The sequence below is a fragment of the Neoarius graeffei genome, chromosome 2 (assembly GCF_027579695.1).
Source record: "Neoarius graeffei isolate fNeoGra1 chromosome 2, fNeoGra1.pri, whole genome shotgun sequence".
Lineage (NCBI taxonomy): Eukaryota > Metazoa > Chordata > Actinopteri > Siluriformes > Ariidae > Neoarius > Neoarius graeffei.
Window position 1 is genome coordinate 63495009 of NC_083570.1, and position 27446 is coordinate 63522454.

Consider the following 27446-nt stretch of genomic DNA (forward strand, 5'->3'; position numbering starts at 1 on the left):
GACGCGATATGTTTTTAAATAACATCTCGTTGCCGTTGTCGTGTGGATGTAGCCTAAGTCTCGGCTGAAAATATATCTGTTTAGTAAAGCCTTTTGTTAATAATTTTATTAGGTAAAAGGAGTAGATCTGGAGAGTCCTCAAGCATAGAGTGTTTTGGTAAACTGGGATGTATGGATGCTGTCAGTCCCCCACTCACTCGCTCACTCGAGTTTGTTGACGGTGTAGTAGCTGACTGCTTTATGTCCCAGGGCGCCCTTATGTCTGTTTTACCTTCTGGCTCTTCCCTTTTAGTTATGCTGTCATAGTTAGTTTTGCCGGAGTCCCTGCTTGCACTCAGAGCAAAATGTATACTGTTCTTACTCATCAGGTGATGTTGGGCATACCTAACAACCTGTGTTTTCTCTCTCTCTCTCTTCCCTCCCCCCCCCCACTCTGTCTGTACCTCTGTGTTACATGTCGATCCTGACCTCTTCTGCTCCTTGGACCTGCCTGATCCATCCTGATGCCCTGTGTCTGGTTGGAGTCTCATCACATCGCTCCTGTGGAGGACGGCCCCATATGGACAGTTGAAAGTCACACTTGGAAGATGTTCTGGACTCTTACAGTAATGCTTTTATGGCTGAGGACTACAGTTGACTTGCTAACTTTAGGACTGCAGTTGTCATGAACAGTTTTGCACTCAAGTTCCCATCAGTGAACAGTTCATAACTTCAACACAACAGACTTCATGTTAAAACTATAATGAATATCATGGTTTCACAGTTATACTTTGTGACTATATAGGACACTGTTAGAGAAGCGAGTTATTTATAATCATGTTGTCTGTTATCACCCAAATGAGGATGGGTTCCCTTTTGAGTCTGGTTCCTCTCGAGTTTTCTTGCTCATGTCGTCTGAGGGAGTTTTTCCTTGCCACTGTCGCCACAGGCTCGCTCATTGGGGATAAATTAGAGATAAAATTAGCTCATGTTTAAAGTCATTAAAATTCTGTAAAGCTGCTTTGCGACAATGTCTATTATTAAAAGCGCTATAAAAATAAACTTGACTTGACCCAGTTTTGGGTGTCGGTTTCATTCGGGCCTTGGTCTGCCATGGATGATGCCTGTGCTCCTCGCTATGGACTGCAGTGAGCTTGTTGCTCTTTTTAACTTTGGGGTTGTCCAGTGCTCTGTGTGGTGGTGCTTCTGTGCTTGGTGCGGTGTTCCGAGTGATGTTGCTTGGTGGCATCATGGTGGCTGTGCAGGCAGTTTGGGACATACCAACGCTCTTTGTGGCGGTGTTTCTGTGCTCACTTTGTGGATCCATGGCACGGTGTTCCGGGAGATGTTGCTCGGTGGTGTCGCGATGGCTATGCAGGTGGTGTGAGACATATCTTCGTGTACTTTTTGGTGGGACTGTGGGCAGCTATGCCCCTGGAATTACATCCTGACCCTCTTTTGGTGGACTTTTTTATTTTTCATTATTATTATTTTTTCTTTCTCTAATTGTAAAGCAATCTTGGGTGTGAGAAAAGCGCTGTATAAATTGAAATTATTATTATTATTATTATTATTATAAAACCTTGAAATACTCTGTAACAGTGGGTGGTCTGTTTTGCTATCTGCTCAAGCCACTAACTGTCTTGTCTCTATTCGAGCTCCTGGACAGTGCACAGAGGCTATCAATGTGAGAGAAATCCCACCCTAACACTACCTTAGTGTTCCTCCTCACAATGTGCAAAATGGAGGGATTTAGAGGCATATACACACCTGCCAGAAATTTAATTTCATAACATTGATCCTGCACCACAGCCTACTCTCTGGTTACATACAGCCTGTTCACCACACCCAACCTTTGAACACAGGAAGGTCACAAAAGAACAGCTGTTTAAAACATGTTCACTAGTGCACTGTACTCAATTGCAGGATTTACACCCTGAATAGGTCTTTCAGTCCTGTGTATTAGAGAGTCATTCAGTAAAATACAGTAAACGTCCCTGGAAAGAGCCTGCTCTGTGATCCTGCCCTCTCCGTCTAACTTTACCAGCAGAGAAAAAGAAAACGGAGCACCACAATAGTAGTTTGATGTGCAATTATGGGACATGTTGACGCTGCTTGTGCAATTTGTTCACCGAGAGGGGACTCTAAACACCTGTTTCATCTCGCCCCAGCTGATCCCCGGAGCCTTCTCATTACCTCAGCTTATCCTCTGTCACTGCGCTGGAGCTCTTTCAGGCCCACAAATAGTCAGAGGCACCTTTGTTATCAGCGAGAAAAAAAGTGGTTAAAAGCAGTATGTGTGCTTTAGGGAATTCATTTGTTGAGACGTAAACACACGAGGTTGAAAAGAGGTTGAGAAAACGTATCTCTTATCTGCACTACAGACTCATACAGGCAATCCTGAGATGTTGTTCAGCACCGGGACTTCAGTATGTCAAGTATTAGGATTTTATGAGGCTCATTAAAAACAGCATGACTACTGTATATAAAGGATTTACAGAACTCATAGAGCTTATATTTGGGTTTTGATGCAAGAAATCTATCAAGACTGGAAGCAGGCCAAGCCCTGGCACAGATACAGAGTTCACACCTGGTAATGATTGGGAGGAATTCTCTAAAATCAGTTCATTTTAAAAATGACTTGCAGTTACTTGTTCAGTTTCAGTAAAAGTGTGTATGCAGCAAAACATGACTAGGGCAATTTGTCTTGTGTTACGTGACATATGGCTGATTAAGCTAATAGTCCTACATGATGTGCAGCATAAAATACAACACTTATTCAACAGAAACTGCCTTTGGTGCACTTGAACAGTCGAAAAATAAAAAATAAAAAGCAGGCATATAAATCTAATTCATGATATATCATCCGGTTCACAGCTTACCTTTTTTAGCCAAAGATAATAAGAATAATGTATAATGTATATTATTCTATCCACATTCACTGGCTATGAGCAATCACATGCTCTCATTGGCTACTCTACTACTAGGCTATCAGCTCATATACTGCGAGGAGAGAAAAACAAAATGGCGGAGCGTGTTGCTGAACCAACCAAGAATGAAATAAAAACTCTACTCGAAAACAAAACCCAAAAAATAAAAAAAGAAGCAAAATATGGAATAAAAAAGTATTTGATGGAAAGAACATCCATCCATTATCTGTAGCTGCTTATCCTGTCCTACAGGGTCACAGGCAAGCTGGAGCCTATCCCAGCTGACTACAGTATGGGCGAGAGGCAGGGTACACCCTGGACAAGTCAACAGGTCATCGCAGGGCTAACACACAGACAACCATTCACACTCACGGTCAATTTAGAGCCACCAATTAGCCTAACCTGCATGCCTTTGGGGGAAACCGGAGCACCCAGAGGAAACCCACACAGACAACATGCAAACTCCAAACAGAAAGGCGCTCGCTGGCCGCGAACCCAGGACCTACTTGCTGTAAGGCGACAGTGCTAACCACTACACCACCATGCCACCCCTGGAAAGAACATATCTTTTTTTTATTTTTCAAGAATTATTATTATTATATCATTTTTCACAAATTGCTCCTGTCATTTTGCTGGTTTGTTTACATTCTAAGCGGAAATGATTTTGTCGGACGTTTTGTATAAAGCTTTTATTTATCGAATTTGCAAAAAATAAAAATGATCTGTTTCTCAAAATCCAGTTAATGTGGATAAAATAAAACAGTTATTCCAATCAATCTCGTCATAGATGGCTTATAGCCAAATCGGCGCTACACACCTCATCAGCTATCAGCTCATGTACAATTCGATTTTGTAGACTAACTGTTAAATATATTTTGTATTTTTGGCCTGACTCTGCTATTCCTTGAGAACTCCATAATCAGACAACTGTATTAGCCATTTCTCTTACTGGGACACTAAAAGAGAAGATTAATGCCTTGCCAATGGAGCTAATTGGGCTGATTCTGAAGATGGTGTCCAACTAAAAGAGGTTTCAGACCAGCCAACTGATTAATTACTGCACATGAGTCCAAGTGCCTGCTTAATCCTCCAAGTTTGCTCCCAGCTGCAGGAGAAAGCCATTTGCTAGAAATTATGTGGCTTCAACATCAATGTGTCCATCAATAACTATATAGCAATCAATAAAGAAAAGGCTTTTCTTTTGGAGTTAGGAGAAAAAAGCCAAGTCAATGCTATTATTTTTTTCTGCAGAATAATTGAATAAAAGAGTGAGGCCGCTTTTCTGACTTTCAGACACAACTGTGATGATTAATTAATTCCATACATAAACCCAAGCTGAGGACGGTCTATTCTTCTCAAGTGTTTGGATGCGTTCCCTGAATGTGTGCATATGTATAGAGTGTGTGTTTGTCTTTCTTTGCCAGACTGTGGGTGTACATGTGTCTTTGTGCTTGCGTTCCTTCATGTGTGCATTCTTTTGTCTCCTGACAGGAGAGTGTTAAGGGCTGGAGAGCTCTTGAAGGAGAATGGGCAGTCAAAACACTCATGTACTTAAGCACATTGCCTCTTGCAAAGTGCAGTACTGATCAATGCTGTGTATTGTTGCCTCGGTTGGACGCAGAAACAGTGGGCTTTGTTTCCGTCATCCCCACCAACATAGAAGCACTATGACAAGGGCTCTACATCCAGCTCTCAGCTCTGTGTTTATAAAATACCACCATTGTTAAGCAAATCAATTTTTTTCTGACACCCAGCATGGAAAAACATCATCAACCTTCCCACTACTGACATTTCGCTTTTAGCATGATAAGTGAGAAGTAGACAAAAATCACCCACGGGTCCCTTAATGACCCATATAGAAAAGGACCCCTCGTTCTTCCCATTCTGTGGTGCAGTCCGTCCAAAGTTGTTTTTTTTTTGAAGGGTAAGAACAGAATGCAGCAGATTGTGTTGGACGGAAAGTTCACCCTGGATCCTCAACCTTCACTGACGCGAGCAAGCCCTCATCAACAAGACCATCTTTTGTGAAGAGACGCAGACGGGTTTTGCGCTGTAGAGCAGATCAAAGAGTCGCATGCAGCGGGAATCTAATTTTAACTGACATTTCCCATCTTAAAGGGAAACCCTTCAACTGGGGCCACTGCTTGCTGCTCCACTTTGGAAGCCCTGAATGGACCGTTGCCCTGGGACACGGTTGCTGAGGGACAAAGCATGCTGACGACTAAATGACTGTTTGTCCAGCATTTCAGAGAAAGGAGAGAGAAATAGAAAAGTAGACAATGACAGAAAAAGGAAGATAGGAAAAGAACAGAGAGGTGTGGGGTAGAGTAGCTCAAACAAGAGGATTGTGATTGATCCGCTTTTTCAACTAGCATACATCCCTAAAACAAAAAAAGCTAAAACAAGATGGAATAAGTGTGGCACAAACAACACTGACATAATATTGTAATATGAGAGAGAGAGAGAGAGAGAGAGAGAGAGAGAGAGAGAGAGAGAGATTTGCTGACTTGTGCTACCAATGAGATTTTGTGTTAATCCCCATTACTATAAGCCTTATACAACTTGGGATTGTGAACCTAAAGCAGCAAAAGGGTAAATATGGAATTTAAGGACACAACACTTTGAGAGAATTGTTGAGTGGAGTTGGTCAGGAAAGATATTTGCACCTACTCTAGAAATTCTGTGATGTACTTTTGACTACACTTGGACCAGGACCATGGGCTGGTGTCGTAGTTCAGAGTTGGGGCCATGACATGATACTGATGCTTCATTCCTGCTTCCCGGCACTTTGGGTGGTTGTCATGAGGCATGTTGAAGCTGAAACACAAACACAGCCATTGGGAGAAAAGTGAATGATAATAGAATCAGAACTGACAGAAAGGACTTGGGTTGTCATCAATAAATCTTGAAAAGAAGCTTAACATGGACATTCCATGGAAAACTGTCTTTTCTTGTTGTTTTTGAAATCTCATGCTATGACTTAGTGATGTACTGGGTCTTTTGAAGTGGACTGTTACGTTCCCAGTCTGTAATGGCCTTAGAAAGAAAACAGGCAGAGCAATCAGGCCAGGTACAGGTAGGAAAGTGCATGCATATTACATAGAATCTCCTCTCATGTTTTATGGTATCCTCCCTCATTAATGTACAACCATCCACTGAAATCTGAATCAAGGAAATAGAGCTGTGTCAACTCTGTGGGAGCCAACCACCAGTCCGCAAACCGCAAGCAAAACACTGAAAATTTTCAAAAATCAGAAGTTAAATGTTGTATTGGATATTGTAACATTTCTCCTTTTGGACTGAACCCGAGTTCACTTGCATGAAGCTCTCAGGTAACATGTAGCCAGTCAGCTAACGTTAACATTCTTTCAATAATGTTCTCTCATCTCATCTCATTATCTGTAGCCGCTTTATCCTGTTCTACAGGGTTGCAGGCAAGCTGGAGCCTATCCCAGCTGACTACGGGCGAAAGGCGGGGTACACCCTGGACAAGTCGCCAGGTTATCACAGGGCTGACACATAGACACAGACAACCATTCACACTCACATTCACACCTACGGTCAATTTAGAGTCACCAGTTTACCTAACCTGCATGTCTTTGGACTGTGGGGGAAACCGGAGCACCCAGAGGAAACCCACGCGGACACGGGGAGAACATGCAAACTCCGCACAGAAAGGCCCTCGCCGGCCACGGGGCTCGAACCCGGACCTTCTTGCTGTGAGGCGACAGCGCTAACCACTACACCACCGTGCCGCCCCTTCTATAATGTTAAATTTATATAAAACATGTCTGAGGGTGGCACGGTGGTGTAGTGGTTAGCACTGTCACCTCACAGCAAGAAGATTCTGGGTTCGAGCCCAGTGGCCAATGGAGGCCTTTCCGTGTGAAGTTTGCATGTTCTCCCCGTGTCCGCATAGGTTTCCTCCGGGTGCTCCAGTTTCCCCCACAGTCCAAAGACATGCAGGTTAGGTTAACTGGTGACTCTAAATTGACCGTAGGTGTGAACGTGAGTGTGAATGGTTGTCTGTGTCTATGTGTCAGCCCTGTGATGACCAGGCAACTTGTCCAGGGTGTACCCCGCCTTTCGCCCGTAGTCAGCTGAGATAGGCTCCAGCTTGCCCGCGACCCTGCACAGGATAAGCAGTTACAGATAATGGAGGGTGTAGTCTGATATACATACTTTGCTAAGCTATATTATCTGAATTGACCATAGTATTGAAGTAATAAGCAACTTCCTGTTGTGTTATTTTGATAACTTTGTTAGCCACCATGCACTGAGGTGAGCTCCTGTATTAGGGTGCATCAGTTGCTCTCAGTTTCATAAAATCTGATACATTTTTGTTTGGGTGTTCCTTTTCACCAATAAAGACATCCTGTAAAATTTTTTGACCATATTCAAAAGTCTAATGGTGGCACCATGAGCTTCATTTTTTGCCAAAAAACGCTTATTTTATGTTTTTGCGTAAGGTTTGAATCACAATGTTGGACTCCATTAATTGATTTCTTGTGACCCAGAGATCATGTTAAGAACCTTTGCAAGGGATTGAGAAGCATTAATGTGATTCATAATACATTTGTATTGTTTAAAATTAATTGAACAATGATTCAATTAACAGCTAAAACTCAAACTGTGCTTGATAATATATTTAGAATATGTACTACAAATGTGTATCTAAGATATTTGGTATACTCTATAAGGTGCCATAATGTTTCATGAAAAGTGGTTGAAATTTTGTCATAAAAGTCATAAAATAGCAGCTTTTTCCAAAACTTTGAGCTCCTGGTGCCACCATTAAACTTTTGAATTTTGTCAAAATATTTCACCCAGTGTGTTTTCTTACCAAAAGGAACATAAAAACAAAAATGCATCATGATCGGAGGAACTTTTCATTTTTAGGGGGCAACTGATGCACCCTACTCCTGTAAGTACAAACGTTACCAAGGTTTCTTTTTCACCACTTCAGGCAATTAGTTGTAGTTAATTCGGGTTAACCTGGCAAGGTAGCTTACCCAATGTTAGGGATATGATCGAGCACACAAGCTATGTAAATATTATATGTATATAGTTTTGGTAGTGTTGTAGTCAAGACCACCTAAACTAAGACCAAACCATGACCAAGACCAAAGGGCATCAAGACTGAGACAAGAAAAAAACTTTGAGGGGTTGAGACCAAGTTAAAACCAGGATCAAACCAGTGCACAGAAGAGGGGCAAGGAGGGGTGACAGATGTTATTAATAATAATAATAATAATAATAATAATAATAATAATAATAATAATCCATCCATCATCTGTAGCTGCTTATCCTGTCCTACAGAGTCGCAGGCAAACTGGAGCCTATCCCAGCTGACTATGGGCGAAAGGCGAAGTACACCCTGGACAAGTCGCCAGATCATCACAGGGCTGACACATAGACACAGACAACCATTCACACTCACATTCACACCTACGCTCAATTTAGAGTCACCAGTTAACCTAACCTGCATGTCTTTGGACTGTGGGGGAAACCGGAGCACCCGGAGGAAACCCACGCAGACACGGGGAGAACATGCAAACTCCACACAGAAAGGCCCTTGCCGGCCGCTGGGCTCGAACACAGGACCTTCTTGCTGTGAGGTGACAGCGCTAACCACTACACCACCGTGCCGCCCAATAATAATAATAATAATAATAATGATATCAAATTAGCAGTGAGCCAACTGGTTGCAATTGAAGCAAGATGTTTTACGTCCAATCACTGTAATGATGTTTACGAGGGAGGGCTGAAAGTTCATAGCCTGATGAAGGAGTTATGCTACAGAAATGAAACTTGGCATGTATTAAAATAAACCTTTCCTGATACTAAGTGTTTTGTTTATTTTCAGATAAACCCACATTGGACAAGTAATTCAGGACTTTGAAAAGTAGTACTAGAGACATTTCGTGAATATGGATAAAATTTGGCACCGTGGTGTTATCAAACACCACGGTGTGTTATCAAACACCATATCTGCAGAAAAAGGGGTAAGCCCCCAAGGACATTCATGCCAACATGGTTGCTACATAAGGGGATGATGCTCCAGCTTTATCAACTGTGAAAAAGTGGGCAGCTGAATTCAAGAGGGGTAGGGAGAGCCTTGAAGATGATCCAAGGTTTGGACGTCCTGCCACAGCCACCACCCAAGAAAACATCGACTGTGTTCACCACATGGTGATGGATGACAGACGTTTAACTGTTAACCATTTAGCTAATGCTGGAGGCATCTCCTGTGAATGAGTAGAGAACATTTTGCACAACGAACTTGGGATGTCGAAGGTTTCCGCTCGGTGGGTGCCACGGCTTTTGACGCCTGATCAAAAGCACACCAGACTGGCCATGTTGCAGGCAAACTTGGCACTTTTTGAAGCAGATCCAGCCAGTTTTCTTGAATGTTTCCTCACCCAAGATGAGTGTTGGGTCCACCACTTCGAGCCAAAGACCAAACAGCAGTCTATGCAGTGGAAAAACCCAAGCCCACATATAAATCAGACAATAAACAGGCAATTTAATGATATCCCTGCGGTTGTGGTGTTGACTGGTCTTGAAATAAAATGCAATATAAAAATATTTGGGAATATTTGTTTCATATGTATACAAACATCTGGATGTCATCATAAAAACAGCAATGTGAAAACCATGGCAAGACAATTCCATGGGTATGGATGACAGCATTCTCGCTTATAGATGCTAGCCAATCAGAGCGAAGCTGTTTACATATTTAATATTTTAAAGTACAGATGCAAAATCAGCCTGTCTTAGTCTATAGGGTTTTATTCCATGCTAAAATGGAATGAGAAAAAAAAAATCCAAGGCGTTTTTCAACTTTAAAAAATGTGCAAATTTTACAAAAGCATATCAGGGAATAATTAACAGTTATTCCACGAAATCAAGTCGTACAGTACATGAGCTGATAGCAGATGAGGAGCGTAACACCGAGTTGGCTATAAGCCATGTACGATGAGATTGAGTGGAATAACTATTTTATTCTATCCACATTCACTGGATTTTGAGACACAGAGCATTTTTATTTTTTGCAAATTCGATAAACAAAAACATTATACAAAACATCCAACAAAATAATTTCCGCTTAGAATGTAAACAAACCTGCGAAATGACAGTAGCAATTTGTGAAAAATGCTGTAATAATAATTTTTGAAAAATTAAAAAAAATATACATTTTTACCATCCATCCATTATCTGTAGCCACTTATCCTGTTCTACAGGGTCGCAGGCAAGCTGGAGCCTATCCCAGCTGAATACGGGCGAAAGGCAGGGTACACCCTGGACAAGTCGCCAGGTCATCACAAGGCTGACACATAGACACAGACAACCATTCACACTCACATTCACACCTACAGTCAATTTAGAGTCACTAGTTAACCTAACCTGCATGTCTTTGGACTGTGGGAGAAACCGGAGCACCCGGAGGAAACCCACGCAGACACGGGGAGAAAATGCAAAGTCCGTACAGAAAGGCCCTCACCAGGCACTGGGCTCGAACCCTGACCTTCTTGCTGTGAGGCGACAGTGCTAACCACTATACCACCGTGCCGCCCCGTTTTCAAGTACAGTTTTTATTTCATCTTCGGTTGGTTCAGCAACACACTCCGCCATTTTGTTTTTCTCTGCTCACAGAAAATGAGCCTAGTAGTAGAGTAACCAATCAGAACACATGATTGCTCATATCCAGTGCATGTGGACAGAATAATATAAAATTATTGAAACGTGTACGGCATGTCACTTTTAAAGTAAGTGGTTTTTGGTTTATCACTCCCCATCCATGACCTGTTCTCTCTGTCGGAAAACATCATGGAGGTTGGCCACTGTTTTGTAGAATTTCAAATAGGTCTTTACACAATTATAAGACCTCTTGTTAGCAAAAGATTCTGTGTGACTATAAATCACAAATTCACAGCAAAATCACAAGGTGCAGTTATACCCATCTGGAATTAAGTACACAATGTAGGTGTTGCTTAAATACTGGTGTTTTGCGCTGTGGATTCAAGTGGAAGACCACCAAAAGAGAAAGTGAATAATGATCTCAGTATGTCATGTTGAGTCACTGTCAACTGTTGTGGTCGTTTAAAATTAGGGGTCAAGCTTTATGAAAAATTCACAGTATGATAAGTGTATAGAGCAAAACGGGTTTTTGGTAAATGACAATATCAGCTTACGACGCTGTAGTGCATGTCCATGTATTAAATTGTTTGGTTAGAGAAATCTAATTTATGCTTCATATAGTTTTTTGGCTTTTTTTTTTTTTAAATGAACCTTCAGGAACAACACAGGACTGCATTTTTCTCTGATTGTTGTCTGATATGTTCATTACTAGTAGTACTGCTAATGTACCTGTATTCTCATCTCATCTCATCATCTCTAGCCACTTTATCCTGTTCTACAGGGTCGCAGGCAAGCTGGAGCCTATCCCAGCTGACTACGGGCAAAAGGCGGGGTACACCCTGGACAGGTCGCCAGGTCATCACAGGGCTGACACATAGACACAGACAACCATTCACACTCACATTCACACCTACGCTCAATTTAGAGTCACCAGTTAACCTAACCTGCATGTCTTTGGACTGTGGGGGAAACCGGAGCACCCGGAGGAAACCCACGCGGACACGGGGAGAACATGCAAACTCCACACAGAAAGGCCCTCGCCGGCCACGGGGCTCGAACCCGGACCTTCTTGCTGTGAGGCGACAGCGCTAACCACTACACCACCGTGCCGCCCCTTGTACCTGTATTAGTAGGGTAATTTACATTTCAGACCCATGTTATCATTACACCCCATCTGAATGCAAATGATTGCTCAGTCCAATTTCATTGAGACGTTGAGCTAAAATGAAATTATGCTGTTTTATGCAGCAGATGTTATATGCCTGAAAAGAGTTTTAGTGAGGGCACTGTCCAGCTGTAATTGCTCTCTCTCTCTCTCTCTCTCTCTCTCTCTCTCTATCACACACATACGTGTACACACAGTTTACTCTCCTGATCAAGGTCACTTTGGATGGATTATACACAGTTGGGCTGTGTTTATTAAAATATGTAAGATTCCAGCTGTGAAATTACACATGCACACTCAAAAAGAGATACAAGTTCACTTAATGACATGTACATAAACATCACATATACTGTGCTTTTTCATAGGCAATCAATTCTAAGACATTCATATTGTTGAGGTCTCTCGCACTCCTCACAATGAAAAAATATTCCCAGTCTCAGTGATCTCAGTGCCACCAGCACAGCAGTCAAACTGAGTAACACACACATCAATTTCAACCGCAAAAAGCAGAAACGAGGTGAAGAAGAGGTTAAATTTACTGTTGGCAGATCAACTCCATCTCCCAGTTATTCAACAAAAAGTAATTTCATGTGCAAGCAAGATACAATCTGGCTTTAGTCAGGAAAACTATACTCATTTCACAGCATATTAATTTCATCATTCTTCTATACCCTTTAGTGGTTTCTCAAAAGGTCAGGCTGCATTTTAAAAGGTTTGAGAAGGTTCTTTAGCAAAGAGCAGAGGAGCATCGTGACTCATTGTCATTTGGACTTCAATTCACCTTTTACTTGATATAAAGCATTCAGCCATACACACATCAACACTGCAGCACATGTGTGGACAGAAATCTTTTTTTTTTCCCTAAATAAAAGAAGTACCAATCTGATATACATCACAGCCGTACATAGCTGAATCAGCTGGTCTCAATGAAAAGGGTCATTTATTGCAGTACCTTTTTATTGTCACCCTAAATTATTTCCCAAAATTTGATCTATTGCTGGCACTTTATAAAACTTTCAATGTATACTGCCAGACACATATTCCAAATGCACCACATACATGTCCAAAAAATGCTCCTAAAACCTAAATAAATATCAGCATATCCCACGTCTTAATTGGAAAATGCTAAATTCAGAATAAGGCCAAATTTGGAATATCTAAACGGAATATGATGTTTATATGCCCCATATCAAGCTCCATTTATTGTCATATCCAGAATAATTGTGGAACATTAGTGTACATGTAAACGTACTGATGGCCAAAACTTTATGGACACGAGAGTGGCCATCACACTCATATCTGGGCCTTTCCAAAACCGTTGTCACAAAGTTGGGGCCCAAACCTGTTCCAGCATGATAATGTCTCTGTGCATAAAGCAAGGTCCATGAAGACATGGTTTGCCAAGGTTGGAGTGGAAAAAGTGGCCCGATCTGAATTTCATGTTAACTTCATCCATCCATTCATCCATTATCTGTAGCCGCTTATGCTGGACAGGGTCGCAGGCAAGCTGGAGCCAATCCCAGCTGACGATGGGCGAGAGGCGGGGTACACCCTGGACAAGTCGCCAGATCATCACAGGGCTTCCATCTATTATCTATACTACTTATCCATCAGGGTCACGGGGGAAGCTGGAGCCATTCCCAGGTCACTTCGGGTACACCCTGGGCAGATCTCCAGTCTATCACAAAGCTGACACAGAGATGAACAACCATTCACTCTCACATTAGCCAAGCCAAGCCAAGAAGCCTTTACTTGTCACATGTACACTCAAACACAGACTTAAGCACACGGTGAAATTTAACCTCTGCATTTAACCCATCTGAAGCAGTGAACATGCATATGCACACACAAGTAAGCAATGAGCACACACACATACCCAGAGCAGTGGGCAGCTATGCTACAGCACCCAGGGAGCAGTTGTGGGTTAGGTGCCCTTGCTCAAGGGCACTTCAGCCCAACCTCAGGCCATGGCTGCCCCATGTTAACCTAACCACATGTCTTTGAACTGTGGGGGGAAACCGGAGCACCTGGAGGAAACCCATGCAGACACAGGGAGAACATGCAAACTCCACACAGAAAGGCCCTGGAGGTTCTCAAACCCAGAACCTTCTTGTTGTGAGGCGACAGTGCCCACATTCACACCTATGGACAATTTAGAGTAGCCAGTTGACCGAATCCACATGCCTTTGAACTGTGGGAGGAAACCAGAGCACCTGGAGGAAACCCACACAGGTAAAGGGAAGAACATGCAAACTCCACAGAGAAAGGTCTCAGGTGACCGCGAGGTTTGAACCCAGAACCTTTCTGCTAACCACTGCACCACCATGCCACCCAAGTCAACTTCAATGAAATTAACATTCAATTTAATAAGGCTGTCGCTCATTATGTAAACTGCACCTGAGGCTGCCTGCTAACTGAGCTCTAAGTGAAGTGCAAATTGAACTTTAGAAACCATGCTTAAGTGGTGGAAAATGCCAGTCATAGAGCTATCAGGTCTGTAAGAGGAAATATATTGTGTGCTCAGCACAAAGATAATGTGTAACTTGGTCTATGAAGCTGAATGAAAGCAAGCAAGGCTTACACTGACTTAAACCTGGTTTTGGGAGGTGGCCAAAATGACGCACAAACCTGTCTTCCCTTAATTGCACATTTGTTTACATCCATCCATCCATTATCTGTAGCCGCTTATCCTGTACAGGGTCGCAGGCAAGCTGGAGCCTATCCCAGCTGACGATGGGCGAGAGGCGGGGTACACCCTGGACAAGTCGCCAGGTCATCGCAGGGCTGACACATAGAAACAAACAACCATTCACACTCACATGCACACCTACGGTCAATTTAGAGTCACCAATTAACCTAACCTGCATGTCTTTGGACTGTGGTGGAAACCAGAGCACCCGGAGGAAACCCACGCGGACACGGGGAGAACATGCAAACTCCACACAGAAAGGCCCTCGTCAGCTGCTGGGCTCGAACCTAGGACCTTCTTGCGGTGAGGTGACAGTGCTAACCCCTACACCACTATGCCGCCCCATTTGTTTACACATAATAAAGAATCGATTTTAGTGCATCAAGCAGAATATGTGACAAGCCACACTTTTCATTTCGCCACAACTTTCTTTCTATACTAATTTCCCAGTTCCCACATGATCCTCCTTCAGCTGCATATGCATAAGGGGGAGAAGATCGCTTTGTGCCTTTTCACATCAAAGGTGCTTAAATTGTGTGTTTTGTTTTGAACATCAGTTTCACACATAACCCAAACAATTGTTTCAGTCAAAAAGTAGCCCAATTATGCCTGGGAACAAGACAGATTCAGTTGGAAACATCTGGCTATCAGCTTCTAAAGGGACTAAACAAGATTGGTGTTTTATTACAGACAGGTGTCCTTGTTTTGTGAGCCAGTTTCTCTGGCTGATAGACCATTTCCAGTTAGATGTAGAATTTCTCAGTTTACTTCTACTTAATGATTTCGGTTTAGAATTTCAAATTATAGAGTATTTCACTTGAATTTCTTCATAGGTTGACCAGAAATGTTAATACAAGGTGTTCATATACTGCTGATTGGGAGTGTACTTCCAAATTTAACATGTCCACTTGGCACAACAGAACAGAACAGGGCAGAAGAAGAGAGGAATAGGGTTGGGTTTCCCAAAAGCATCGTAGCACAAAGATCATCGTTAAATGGTAGAGCATCACAATGAACACTCTCTCTCCTAGTTAAGATGCTCTTAGCATTAAGAAGCTTTTGGGAAAGCCACCACAGGTCATTGACACTGGGTTTGTGACAGGCCCAATGGAATTGCTGGAATTTGCTCCATCCATCATCTCGAAGCGGGGGGAGATTTCTGCCATTTCTATTCATTACATGAGAGTGGGTGCACTGCAGAGAATTAGGCAGAACAGCTTTTGAGTGATTGAGTCATATGTTACGAGCCAGTCATCTGTCCACAATGGCTTTATTCATAAGCCCCACACCATACATTCGCACATGTGGTGATAGCGGCATATTATGAAAATAGACCCCACAGGAGGCCAATGTCATCACAACACACTCTACACATAGTAATTACATGGTATGCAGTGACATGGAGTGCTTTTTCCAGCTTAATCCTGAAATATGAGGTACTCTGTTAGACTTAATATTAACATTCAATGTTTTGGTATTATTCCATAATGTCACCTCTCAAGACATTTTCACTTTGGAAATCATGCTTAAATATTTTTAATAAATTCTTAGTCATTAAAATGTGCCTTTCGTTTTGCTCTCCAACTCATAGCATGTTCTCTGCCCACTGGTTAACACTCAAAAGCAGATCCCGGATGCTCAACAATAAGGTTACAAAATATGGCTGATATCCAACAAATATAGTTGCATGATGATGAATTTGAAGCAAAATGGACCAAACAATACAAGTGATTCAGAAATACAATGTATTTCTGAATCCCCCCCGCCCCCCCATCTGTCCCTCTGAGTTACATATTGATCCTGGGATTGAGATGCTGGCCTCTTCTGCCCCTCGGACCTGCTTGATCCATCCTGGTGCCCTGTGTCTGGTCGGAGTTTTATCGCCCCACTCCTGTGAAGGACGGCCCCATGAGGACAGTTGAGGGTTATACCTGTTAAAACTGTTAATATTATAGTCAGGCTGTCTGTTGTTGCCCAAATGAGGATGGGTTCCCTTTTGAGTCTGGTTCCTCTCGAGGTTTCTTCCTCATGTCGTCTGAGGGAGTTTTTCCTTGCCACCGTCGCCACAGGCTTGCTCATTGGGGATAGATTAGGGATAAAATTAGCTCATGTTTTAAGTCGTTCAAATTCTGTAAAGCTGCTTTGCGACAATGTTTATTGTTAAAAGCGCTGTACAAATAAACTTGATTTGATTTGATTTGATTTGAAAATATGAGAAAGGAATGGACCAAAAATATTCACCTTTGAGGAAGCAATACTACAGTTTCTCATCCTTATTAGCTGTTGAACTTGGGATTAAGGTTAAAGACTTGAGACGAAAGGAGGATGATTACATAAAACACTGAGTAGTGGTGGCTCAAAGGTTAGTGCTATATAGGTTGTTGGTTCTGCAAAGGTTGTTGGTGCAAAGCCCTTGATTAAGGCCCTTAAATACCTGTTAAGTCAGTTTGCCATATAGCAGAGAAATTGATACTTTTGCTTTGTTTACTGTTTGGTTTGAAATTGTTTCACACTACACACAACAAACTGAAAAGAAAAAAAAAAGTTGGCTGAGCGGTATATAGGGCTAAAAATGTACCCCAAAAATCACAAAAATCACCAGAATAAGCAAATAATCAAAAAATAATAGAACTAACTGTACTGCATTCCCTGTTTATTCTTTGCTTTCTCTTCATCTGTCTAAATATCCAGAATACATTGTATTTCTGAATCACTTGTATTGTTTGGTCCATTTTGCACTTTGGGAGTCACAGTTTGGACCTACAGTGCCTTGCAAAAGTATTCATACCCCTTGAACTTTTTCACATTTTTCCACCTTACAACCACGAACTTAAAAGTTTTTTATTGAGATTTTATGTGATAGACCAACACAGAGTAGCACATAATTGTGAAGTGAAACGAAAATGATAAATGGTCTTCAAAATTTTAAACAAACAAAAATCTGAAAAATATGATGTGCATTAGTATTCAGCCCCCCTGCGTCAATACTTTGTAGAGCCACCTTTTGCTGCAATTACAGCTGCAAGTCTTTTGTGGTATGTCTCTACCAGCTTTGCACATCTAGACACTGAAATTTTTGCCCATTCTTCTTTGCAAAATCGCTCAAGCTCAGCCAGATTGGATGGAGAGTGTCTGTGAACAGCAATTTTCAAGTCTTGCCACAGATGCTCAATGGGATTTAGGTCTGGACTTTGACTGGGCCATTCTAACACATGAATATTCTTTGATCTAAACCATTCCATTGTAGCTCTGCCTGTATGTTTAGGATCATTGTCTTGCTGGAAGGTGAATCTCCTTCCCAGTCTCAAGTCTTTTGCAGCCTCCAACAGGTTTTCTTCCAGGATTGCCCTGTATTTAGCTCCATCCATCTTCCCATCAACTCTGACCAGCTTCCCTGTCCCTGCTGAAGAAAAGCATCCCCATAGCATGATGCTGCCACCACCATGTTTCACAGTGGGGATGGTGTGTGCAGGGTGATGAGCAGTGTTATGCCACTTTTCCACTACAAACGCGGCTGAGCCGTGCCGTGCTGAGTCGAGCTGAGTCGAGCTGAGCGGGGCTGTTGGAGTTGCATTTCGACTACAACCGCGCTGAACCGTGCTGGCTGGAAGTGGGTGGACACATTGGGTGGAGTTAGCGAAAGTGGGTGGACGTCACGTGATGTCGTTAAGCAGCGCAAACAGTGACATCAGTGACAGTGGCGGAACAAGTCAGAGCTGGGCCGGGGGCGGGGCAAATGACCGGGCCCTTTATTAAAGCTTATCATAACATCATTTTAGGCTACAAAAACGAAGTCCTTCAAACGAACATGTAACTCAGAAACAAAAAACATTAGGATACTGTACATGGCTCATAATAAAACATCAATAGCCTATACTGCGCACATTATTTGAAGGGCATACGAATGAGCGCTCAGAGGTTGCAACGGTGACAGGAAGAGTCAGAAATAAAAGGAGGTCAGTGCAAACCTCACTGAATGCACTGTGTTTACCAATTTCAACACTACAGGGTGCAACTATGTTATTTTGTACATTAAGTCCTTCAAACGAACATGTAACTCAAACAAAAAAACATTAGGCGACATACTGTACATGGCTCAGAATAAAACATCAATAGCCTACTGCGCGCATTATTTGAAGGGCATACGACGAGCCTTGCGCTCCGCAAACTCGTCCACGATGCTCTGTATGTCACTGTACTAGGCTACAAAAACGAAGTCCTTCAAACGAACATGTAACTCAGAAACAAAAAACATTAGGATACTGTACATGGCTCATAATAAAACATCAATAGCCTATACTGCGCACATTATTTGAAGGGCATACGAATGAGCGCTCAGAGGTTGCAACGGTGACAGGAAGAGCCATGTACAGTATCCTAGTGGTCTTTTCAGCGGTAGTCTCACGACCCGAATAGTAAACAATAAACATGGAGGACATGGAGTCGTTAGTGTTGCTGGTCTTGGTGCTGTGGCTTGTTGTCACCGACAACGCCAACAGATACTGACTGGCAAGAGCGTATAGATGAGGCGAGGCGCATAAGGCTTCAGAAATTCTCGTAATTCATAATTCTTCTCCTTCCGGGTTTGCGGTGTTTACAGATCCCAGAGCGCTCGCGGGGCGTGTGTGGGCATGTGAGGACACTCCTCCTCACCAATCAGTGCACAGGGGAGTGTCTGCTCACGCCCCCAACCTCACTCGGCACGGCTTGGCTCGCTTCAGCCCCACTCCAAAACGGTGCGAGTTTTAGGGGCTAAGCAGGGCTGAAGCGAGCTGAGTCGTGCTGGTTTTTGGTAGTCGAAACGCGAGCTGTGTCGGGCTGAAGTGAGCTGAAGCGAGCTGAAGTGAGCTGAAAAAGGGTAGTGGAAAAGGGCCATTAGTTTTCCGCCACACATAGCGCTTTGCATTTAGGCCAAAAAGTTCAGCTTTGGTCTCATCTGACCAAAGCACCTTCTTCCACATGTTTGCTGTGTCCCCTACATTTCTTATGCCTGTCTTTAAACAATGGCTTTCTTCTTGCCACTCTTCCAAAAAGGCCAGATTTGTGGAGTGTACGACTTATAGTTGTCCTGTGCACAGATTCTCCCACCTGAGCTGTGGATTTCTGCAGCTCCTCCAGAGTGATCATGGGCCTCTTGGCTGCTTCTCTGACCAGTGCTCTCCTTGCTCGCTCTGTCAGTTTAGGTGGACGGCCATGTCTTGGTAGGTTTGCAGTTGTGCCATACTTTTTCCATGTCTGAATGATGGATTGAACAGTGCTTCTTGAGATGTTCAGAGCTTGGGATATTTTTTTATAACCTAACCCTGCTTTAAACTACTCCAGAACTTTATTCCTGACCTGTCTGGTGAGTTCTTTGGTCTTCATGATGCTGTTTGTTCTTCAGTGTTCTCTAACAAACCACTGAGGCCTTCACAGAACAAGTGTATACTGAGAGTAAATTACACACAGTAGGACTCTATTAACTAATTAGATGACTTCTGAAGGCAACTGATTGCACTGGATTGTATTTAGAGGTATCAGAGTACAGGGGGCTGAATACTAATGCACACCACATTTTTCAGATTTTTATTTGTTTAAAATTTTGAAGACCATTTATCATTTTCGTTTCCTTCACAATTATGTGCTACTCTGTGTTGGTCTATCACATAAAATCTCAATAAAAAACTTTTAAGTTCGTGGTTGTAAGGTGGAAAAATGTGAAAAAGTTCAAGGGGTATGAATACTTTTTCAAGGCACTGTGTATATATATATATATATATATATATATATATATATATATATATATATATATATATATATATATGACACCTGTAACTCATAATGCATGTGTTTGATTCACTTCCTGCAGCTGGGTTGATTCAGGGCTGAATTGCTTTCTCACTGCAATTGGACCTTGGATCACTTGGAACTGGACTGAGCCCAACTCGCTTAGAAGGTCTCAGAACAGTTGTTTTGTTTCAATCCTGACTGCTGAGTTCTCAACTGGTGAAACAAACCATACGAAGGGTGACAACACACAAGAGTTTGATGAATATTGACTAAACATTGGATATGTGGAAACACCCTAACCCTTTCTGCTCCACGGATGCCATATTATGGCTGACCCTGCGCTTGTTCTTGAACATCTTGGAAAAACATCATTGCACACCAATATAAAGAAAGGCTGAATTTTGTCATATTTAGTTACTAGCAGGTTACCCGGCGTTGCCCGGGTTTTGCAAAATTCTGGGTTGCCCCCAGACTTCCATGTCAAATTTGTTGAAGATCCATTGAGAAATGGTGATGTTAACCCAAGACAAATAAAAATCCAAACATCCACCACCCAGGGGCCCAAATTAGTCTGGTTAACACCAGACCATATCACAAGTGAAATATGGTCTGGAATCCGCTTATTGAATTTCTCGTAGGGGAGGTGTGGTTTACGATTGTCAACGGCCATTTATTGGATGTTGCGAATGTCTATCATTTGGCATATACGTAGCCCATGGCCAATCATGGCAGTTGTACCCGGTGAAGTAGTTAGAGCGACGAAGAAGACGAAGAGGCGAAGAAGAGAAGGAAAGAGAAAGAGAAGGCAAAACAAAAATAGGAAAACAATGGCACTGAACGATTACTGCCGTTTGTGCAAGACAAATATGAGAGAAGCTGGTTTGGTTAGTTTGGTTCGTATCGCTTGCCGCCATGTTAAATGTGATCCGTAAACAGTCCCAAATAAACTACAAGCTTCCGTTTGTCGAGTAGTACACGTCACCGTCTTTCCACCCCTCCCCACTCTCTGATTGGCTCCCTAACTCAGGCGAGCCTTTAGACCATAGTTTCCATGCTGTCTTTTCAGATCGGAACGATTGTGCAAAGCAGCATGGGATTTCCCAGGCTAGGCCCAAATATGGAATTTCTGAGTTCTGCCAAATTGTGGCCATCTCCTGTACCTATGTGCCAAGTTTAGTGAAGATCTTTCGAGGGTTTGTGTTGATAAATGTAACGTGAAAGGCATTGTGCCCCCAAGGGACCTCCCTGGGGCCCGTACATGAATTTTGTTTATATCTTCAAAATTCTGGGTCATCCCCAGACATACTTGCCAAAATTGGTGAAAATCCGGTGAGAAATGGTGATGTTAGCGCAAGACAGACAAACAAACAAACAAACTTTGCTGCTTATTATATCAATGACAGAAACAAAGCACAGGACTGTTACATAACAGAACTGTATCCCACGTCAATGTTTATGAATTTGCCCTCAAAACTGTACCCTTAGGATGGAAACTATGCTCAGACTTATGGGTTGAACCATGCTAGGTGCAGCAGTGAAGGAGGTCAGAGTACAGAGGGGGTATTAAGACTGGCCTGTTATTAAACATGCACTGGTTTTATTATGCTTTGCACCTGTGTGTGCCCCTGTGAGGGGGGATAAGAGGGCTTTTGTGCGATATAAGGGAGCACTTTCAGCTAGGCGGTCGCCTCCGGGGGCCGAAACTTACACATGGCCCAGCTCATGGGCAATGGTGAAGGAGGAGCTCAGACCATTCTCTTCACTGATGGAGCAGCTCCGATATGGGTCACACATTGTACCCAGCTCTGCCAGGCCTAAATGGAGAGCACAGACATACACAAAATCAGAGCATGACAACCATAGCCATTATGTTACACTGTATCCCATTATTTTCAGCTTTAGTTCAATTACAGCAAATTTGAAAACTTGATGATATTTACATCCATCAATGGGCAGAACAGTGAAAGATAACTGATACTGACCTACACACCTGCTCTCATGGTGAAAGGCATATTATATGTTATACTGAACTTTGATGTAATAGTCATCGTATCATTATTATCGTCGTCTCCTGCCTGGCACTGAGCCAGGAAGACCAACACAGCTGCTCCCACTACACACAGCTAACCTCATATAAAAAAAAAAAAATTAAATAAATAAATAAATAAACATATGAAGATATATGCTAACTTTTCTCTTTCAGCAAGCTTAAAGGGTGTAGCTGTGGACTCAGGGCATTGCTGAACAAGGTCACTGATACACAGACGTCTTACAAGGTTATGACTGACATGGCCTTCAGCTCTCAGTGATTCGAACCAGCTGTCAATCTATAGTGTAATTAATTTCTTATCATGCTGTGAGAAACTCACATCAACGCTTAGCCAAGACCCTTATGAAATTGTGCAAGGTTACAATCTACAAGTTTTGAACTTAAATGTCATTTATTAGGTATACATAAAACAAACAAACAAACAAACAAACAAACAAACAAACTTAAGTGGCTGAAAAGCAGAGAATTCATTATTCATGATTGCATACATGCAGAAATATAAGCAACAATCATAATGCATTGCAGAGGTGACGTTTTGTTGTTTTGCTTCTGTACTTCAGGACACTCCATGTTTTGAAAAGACAAAAAAAACTATTACTGTAAAGTACAGCATTAATTCCAGGCTATTTAAATTCATATAGGTTAAACCAGGTGACAATTACAGACTGGACTGGATGGACTGGACGGTTTCTTCCCGTCCAAGTTAGCTGAATCATGTGGCTGAAAAATGTCAGCCTCCTCAATAGGCATGTTTAGAAATGGCAAAATGAACAATTTGCTGTGCTGTTATGTAATATCAAGCAACCAGACAGATGTGGAAAAAAGTCTCATAATACAAATGACTTTCATATTGCAGTGATGTGCCTACCTGTGCAACTTCTTGTGATGTTTTTTTTTTTTTTCAGGGCAAGAGAGTGGATTTTTTTTTTTTTTTACTTTCTCTCTGACCTGAACCTCATTGACAAGTGGTATAGACAAGACTGTCAATGGCGACGTTGCTCGCTCCGGCCCCGGCTAGTCTAGAAGGAACGATCTAAAGTGGGCCACCTTGTGTAATAAATGTTGCTAGCTATATACACCAGTGTACAAGCTATATATAGAAGCTATATACACCCTAGGAATATCTACCTATTTGCCAGAAAGAATACAAAATGGCGAGGAATTGGCCGAGAAGAAGCGATTTTTGTTGAACTGCTCATTAAGGATTAATTAGTCCATAACTTCATTAATAATTGTAATTAAGCAAATCTGGGTAGAATCTATATGCACCCTAGGTACCCCTACCTTCATGCCAAAAAGAATCAAAATCGGTGAACAATTGAGGGAGAAGAAGCGATTTGTGTGGAAACTGCTCGTTAGGACTTAATTACTCCATATCTTCATTATTAATTGCAATTATGCAAATTTGGATATAAGCTACATGCACCCCAGGCAGACCTACCTTCCTGCTAAAAAGAATAAAAATTAATGAAGAACCGAGAGAGAAGAAGCGATTTTTGTGAAATGTGGATGACGCCGGATGGACAACGGACGACAGACAACACATGATGGCATAAGCTCATCGCCTGTCGGCTGGATGAGCTAAAAATGGATGGATAGATAAATGTGAGGGACATCAGAAACTCTCCAAATGTGAAGCATTAACATTCTGCACTTTAACGTCATAGTCATTATTTTTTTTCTCATTCAGTATAATGAAGTAAAGAGGCAAAACAGCCAAGCTGTGAGAGAGTTCAATTATTTATGGATTGCGATATGTTATGTTCTTTTTAATTAATTATTTATCAACACAACATTTATTGACACCAAATTATTTGACACAAATTTATTGACCATCCTAAAAAATGGCAACTGGATTCTGTTTTAACCCTGTCAGTTTTTACTTCCGTATTTTCTTGTATAGTGTTTGTTCCTTTATTTTATATTTCATGATGCTGCTGGTTGATTGAGGTCCTTTTGTCTCTATTTGTCCCATAGTGTTCATTTAACTGACAAAAGGAACAATGCTGTCAGAGATATGATTTCTAATGGCTAAGATAAGGACACAAATGTGACAAAACTAGTTAATGCATTCAGTATTTATGTCTGACTGAAATATGACAAGCATGGAGCGTGGTGGTGCAGTGGTTAGCAATGTCGCCTCACAGCACACAGGCTCTAGGTTGGAATCTGCTGGTCAACCAGGGCCTTTCTGTTACCCCTTTTCCACCAACAGGGAATGGGTTCTGTTCTGGTTTGCACAGCAAATTTTGAACCGTTCAGAGTATTTTGACCAAAAAAAAATTGGTTGTAAACCTAAAAAGTTGGTTCCTAGCTGGAACCAAAATATTGCTGGTTTTTCCAGCGTGAACCATGACATCAGTCTTTAGTTTGGAGAGGAAGCGTAGCACAGCAATGGAGAACGCAATGGAAAAGGATACATTTTCAGGAAAAGATGGAATGAAAACAAGTATCTGCAGTAACAGAACAAAAACTTGTAGGTAATCAATGTGCTCTTCCATCTTGCTACTACTCTTTACTTCCATTACACATTGTGCGACGCCCTCCGTTCATGACTCATCCAACCACTGATTACAATAGTTATGCTCAAAACTGGTGAAAATGCAGGCTGGTTCAGGAGCTAGCACCAAGTTTCAAAGAATCCTGAGCAGAACCAGTTCAAGAACCCATTCCCTGTTGGTCAAAAAGGGGTATATCTGGAGTTTGCATGTTCTCCTCATGCTTGTGTGGGTTTCCTCTACTCCAGTTTCCTCCCACAGTCCAAAGACATGAGGATTAGGTCAACTGGCTACTCTAAATTTCCCATAGGTGTGAATATGAATGGGAATGGCAACCTGTCCAGGGTGTACACCGCCTCTCACCTACTGTCAGCTGGGATTGACTCCAGCTCACCCGCGACCCATAATGGATAAGCGGTATAGATAATGAATCAAAGATGACAATTATGAATACAGGAACACAGCAACTAGTGAGTTACTCTTTAGTTTTCGTGCTGGTCTAACAAAAGAGTAAGAATTTCATAACTGCATTCTGAAAAAGCAGGAATTGCTATCAGTCATCAACTTCAACTCATTTCTTGTCCAAGCATCTCATCTCATCTCATTATCTGTAGCCGCTTTATCCTGTTCTACAGGGTCGCAGGCAAGCTGGAGCCTATCCCAGCTGACTACGGGTGAAAGGTGGGGTATACCCTGGACAAGTCGCCAGGTCATCACAGGGCCGACACATAGACACAGACAACCATTCACACTCACATTCACACCTACGGCCAATTTAGAGTCACCAGTTAACCTAACCTGCATGTGTTTGGACTGTGGGGGAAACCGGAGCACCCGGAGGAAACCCACACGCACACGGGGAGAACATGCAAACTCCACACAGAAAGGCCCTCGCCAGCCACGGGGCTTGAACCCGGACCTTCTTGCTGTGAGGCGACAGTGCTAACCACTACACCACCGTGCCGCCCTTGTCCAAGCATTTAGTAACAATTTAATGGGAAAGTTTTTCAAAGGAATTCACTTTGCAGAAACTCAAGTCAGTTTTATTTTGTGTCACGTTCCTCATGTGTCTCATGAATCTGAAGAAATTAGTTTGCTGAAGACGAAACCAGAGCTTTCATTTCACTGCTGCCATCAGTGTGCTCATACTGTCTGAAGTAGTCAGCTACATGATTATTACTGCCTATAGCATATACAGTTAAGCCTAGGTCACAATCGGCCGTACGTGCTCCTACGGCCGGTCTACGTGCAAAAAACGCAAGAAACGCACGGAGGGCGCACGTGTGACGTGCTGATTTTCGAGCCGCAGACCGGCCGCAGAGGTTCTTTGTCATGTCAAACTCACTCTACGGGCGCTTACGTTTTTTTCAGGTTGCAAGACAAACTTACTGTACGGCCAACGTGCGTCTTTCTCCACGAACAAAAAAACCGCAGCGATTTGGGAAACGCCAAAAATCGCACGGCCAAAAAATCGTACGTCCGGTTGTGACCTAGGCTTTATGTGAATAACTGAATTATAGAGCACTTCTCTTACTATGGACATCTGGTAAATACGGGGTCTAATGATTATGATAAAAAGAGAGGCCCTTACCCAACGTGTCACACTTGTCTTTTTCCCGACAGATATCCTCCCTGTATGAAAAAAAACCAGAAAAAGATAGGTTTACAGTCGTCAGAAATGTGACACAGCTAGCTGGTTAACATTAACAACAAAGACTATGAACATTTATGATTTGAAATCATCTAAAGAATCCTGGCAATTTAGTTCATGTTAGCTAATTGGTTAGCATTAGCACTTAAGATTATAAACATTAAAAATAACACTCAAATTTCCTCTGAGAAATCCTGGCTGATTAGTTTATGTTAACTAGCTTGCTAGCTTTAGCAATGAAGGCTGCGTTGAAGATGGCTGTAGTATTGTTTCAACAACCTTATGCAACATCACAACATTTATTTTCATCTAGTGTTCTGTTAATTTTTTGATCTTGTACTGATGACGGGAACTACTTTGTAAAGTCTTCTCCAGCACATTCCAAAGATGGGGTTAAGTTCAGGTCTCTGTGGTGGTGAATTCATATGTGAACCACTCTTTCACAATTTAAGCTCTAATTTTATGCCATATTGATGGGATAACCTGGTCATTCAGTACATTCAGGTCATGAGAAGACTTCACTTTATTGCCACATAATGTTGCTGAGCCTCAACCTGATGATTAAAGCAACCCCAGATCATAACACTGTCTTCAGAGGCTTGTACAATGGCCACTATACATGATGGATGCATTGCTTCATTTGCTTCCCTTCTTATCTTGATGCACCCATCATTCTGGAATAGAGGAAACCTCGACACAGACCACATGACCTTTTCCCATTGCTCCAGAGTCCAATCTTTATGCTCCCTAGCAAATTGAAGCCTTTTCTTCTGATTAGCTTCACAAACAAGTGGTTTTCTTTATGGCCACACCACGGGCGATTGCTCTAAGACAACGAGGGAGGCTCAGCCTCCTCTAAAAATGACGAACATCGTGTAGGATGAATTGCGCTAGGCTTATGTTATAGCCGACCTTATAACATTGCTATTTCAGATCCAGAATCATAGAAATATATGTGCTCAACCCACTACAGTGCGAAATCATTCCCTTATAACTTTAATGTGTGAGTGAGTTTTTCCCCCTAGTGACAGCGCGATGCAGTGCAGCCTCAGTGCACTTCAATGGCATTTGGGA

At 42.3% G+C, this 27446-nt stretch overlaps 1 protein-coding gene across 7 annotated transcripts in view; it reads right to left on the reverse strand.

Moving 5' to 3' along the window:
- Positions 1-27446, reverse strand: part of LOC132881773 (A disintegrin and metalloproteinase with thrombospondin motifs 20-like) — a 235722-nt gene that overhangs the window by 154676 nt on the left and 53600 nt on the right. For all 7 annotated transcript variants that reach the window (XM_060914638.1, XM_060914637.1, XM_060914636.1 and 4 more), the window contains 3 exons: positions 26313-26353; positions 21882-21987; positions 5580-5726 (listed from right to left, as the gene is read on the reverse strand). In XM_060914638.1, coding sequence (XP_060770621.1) covers positions 5580-5726; positions 21882-21987; positions 26313-26353 — 294 coding nt within the window. The remainder of the gene's footprint in view (positions 1-5579; positions 5727-21881; positions 21988-26312; positions 26354-27446) is intronic.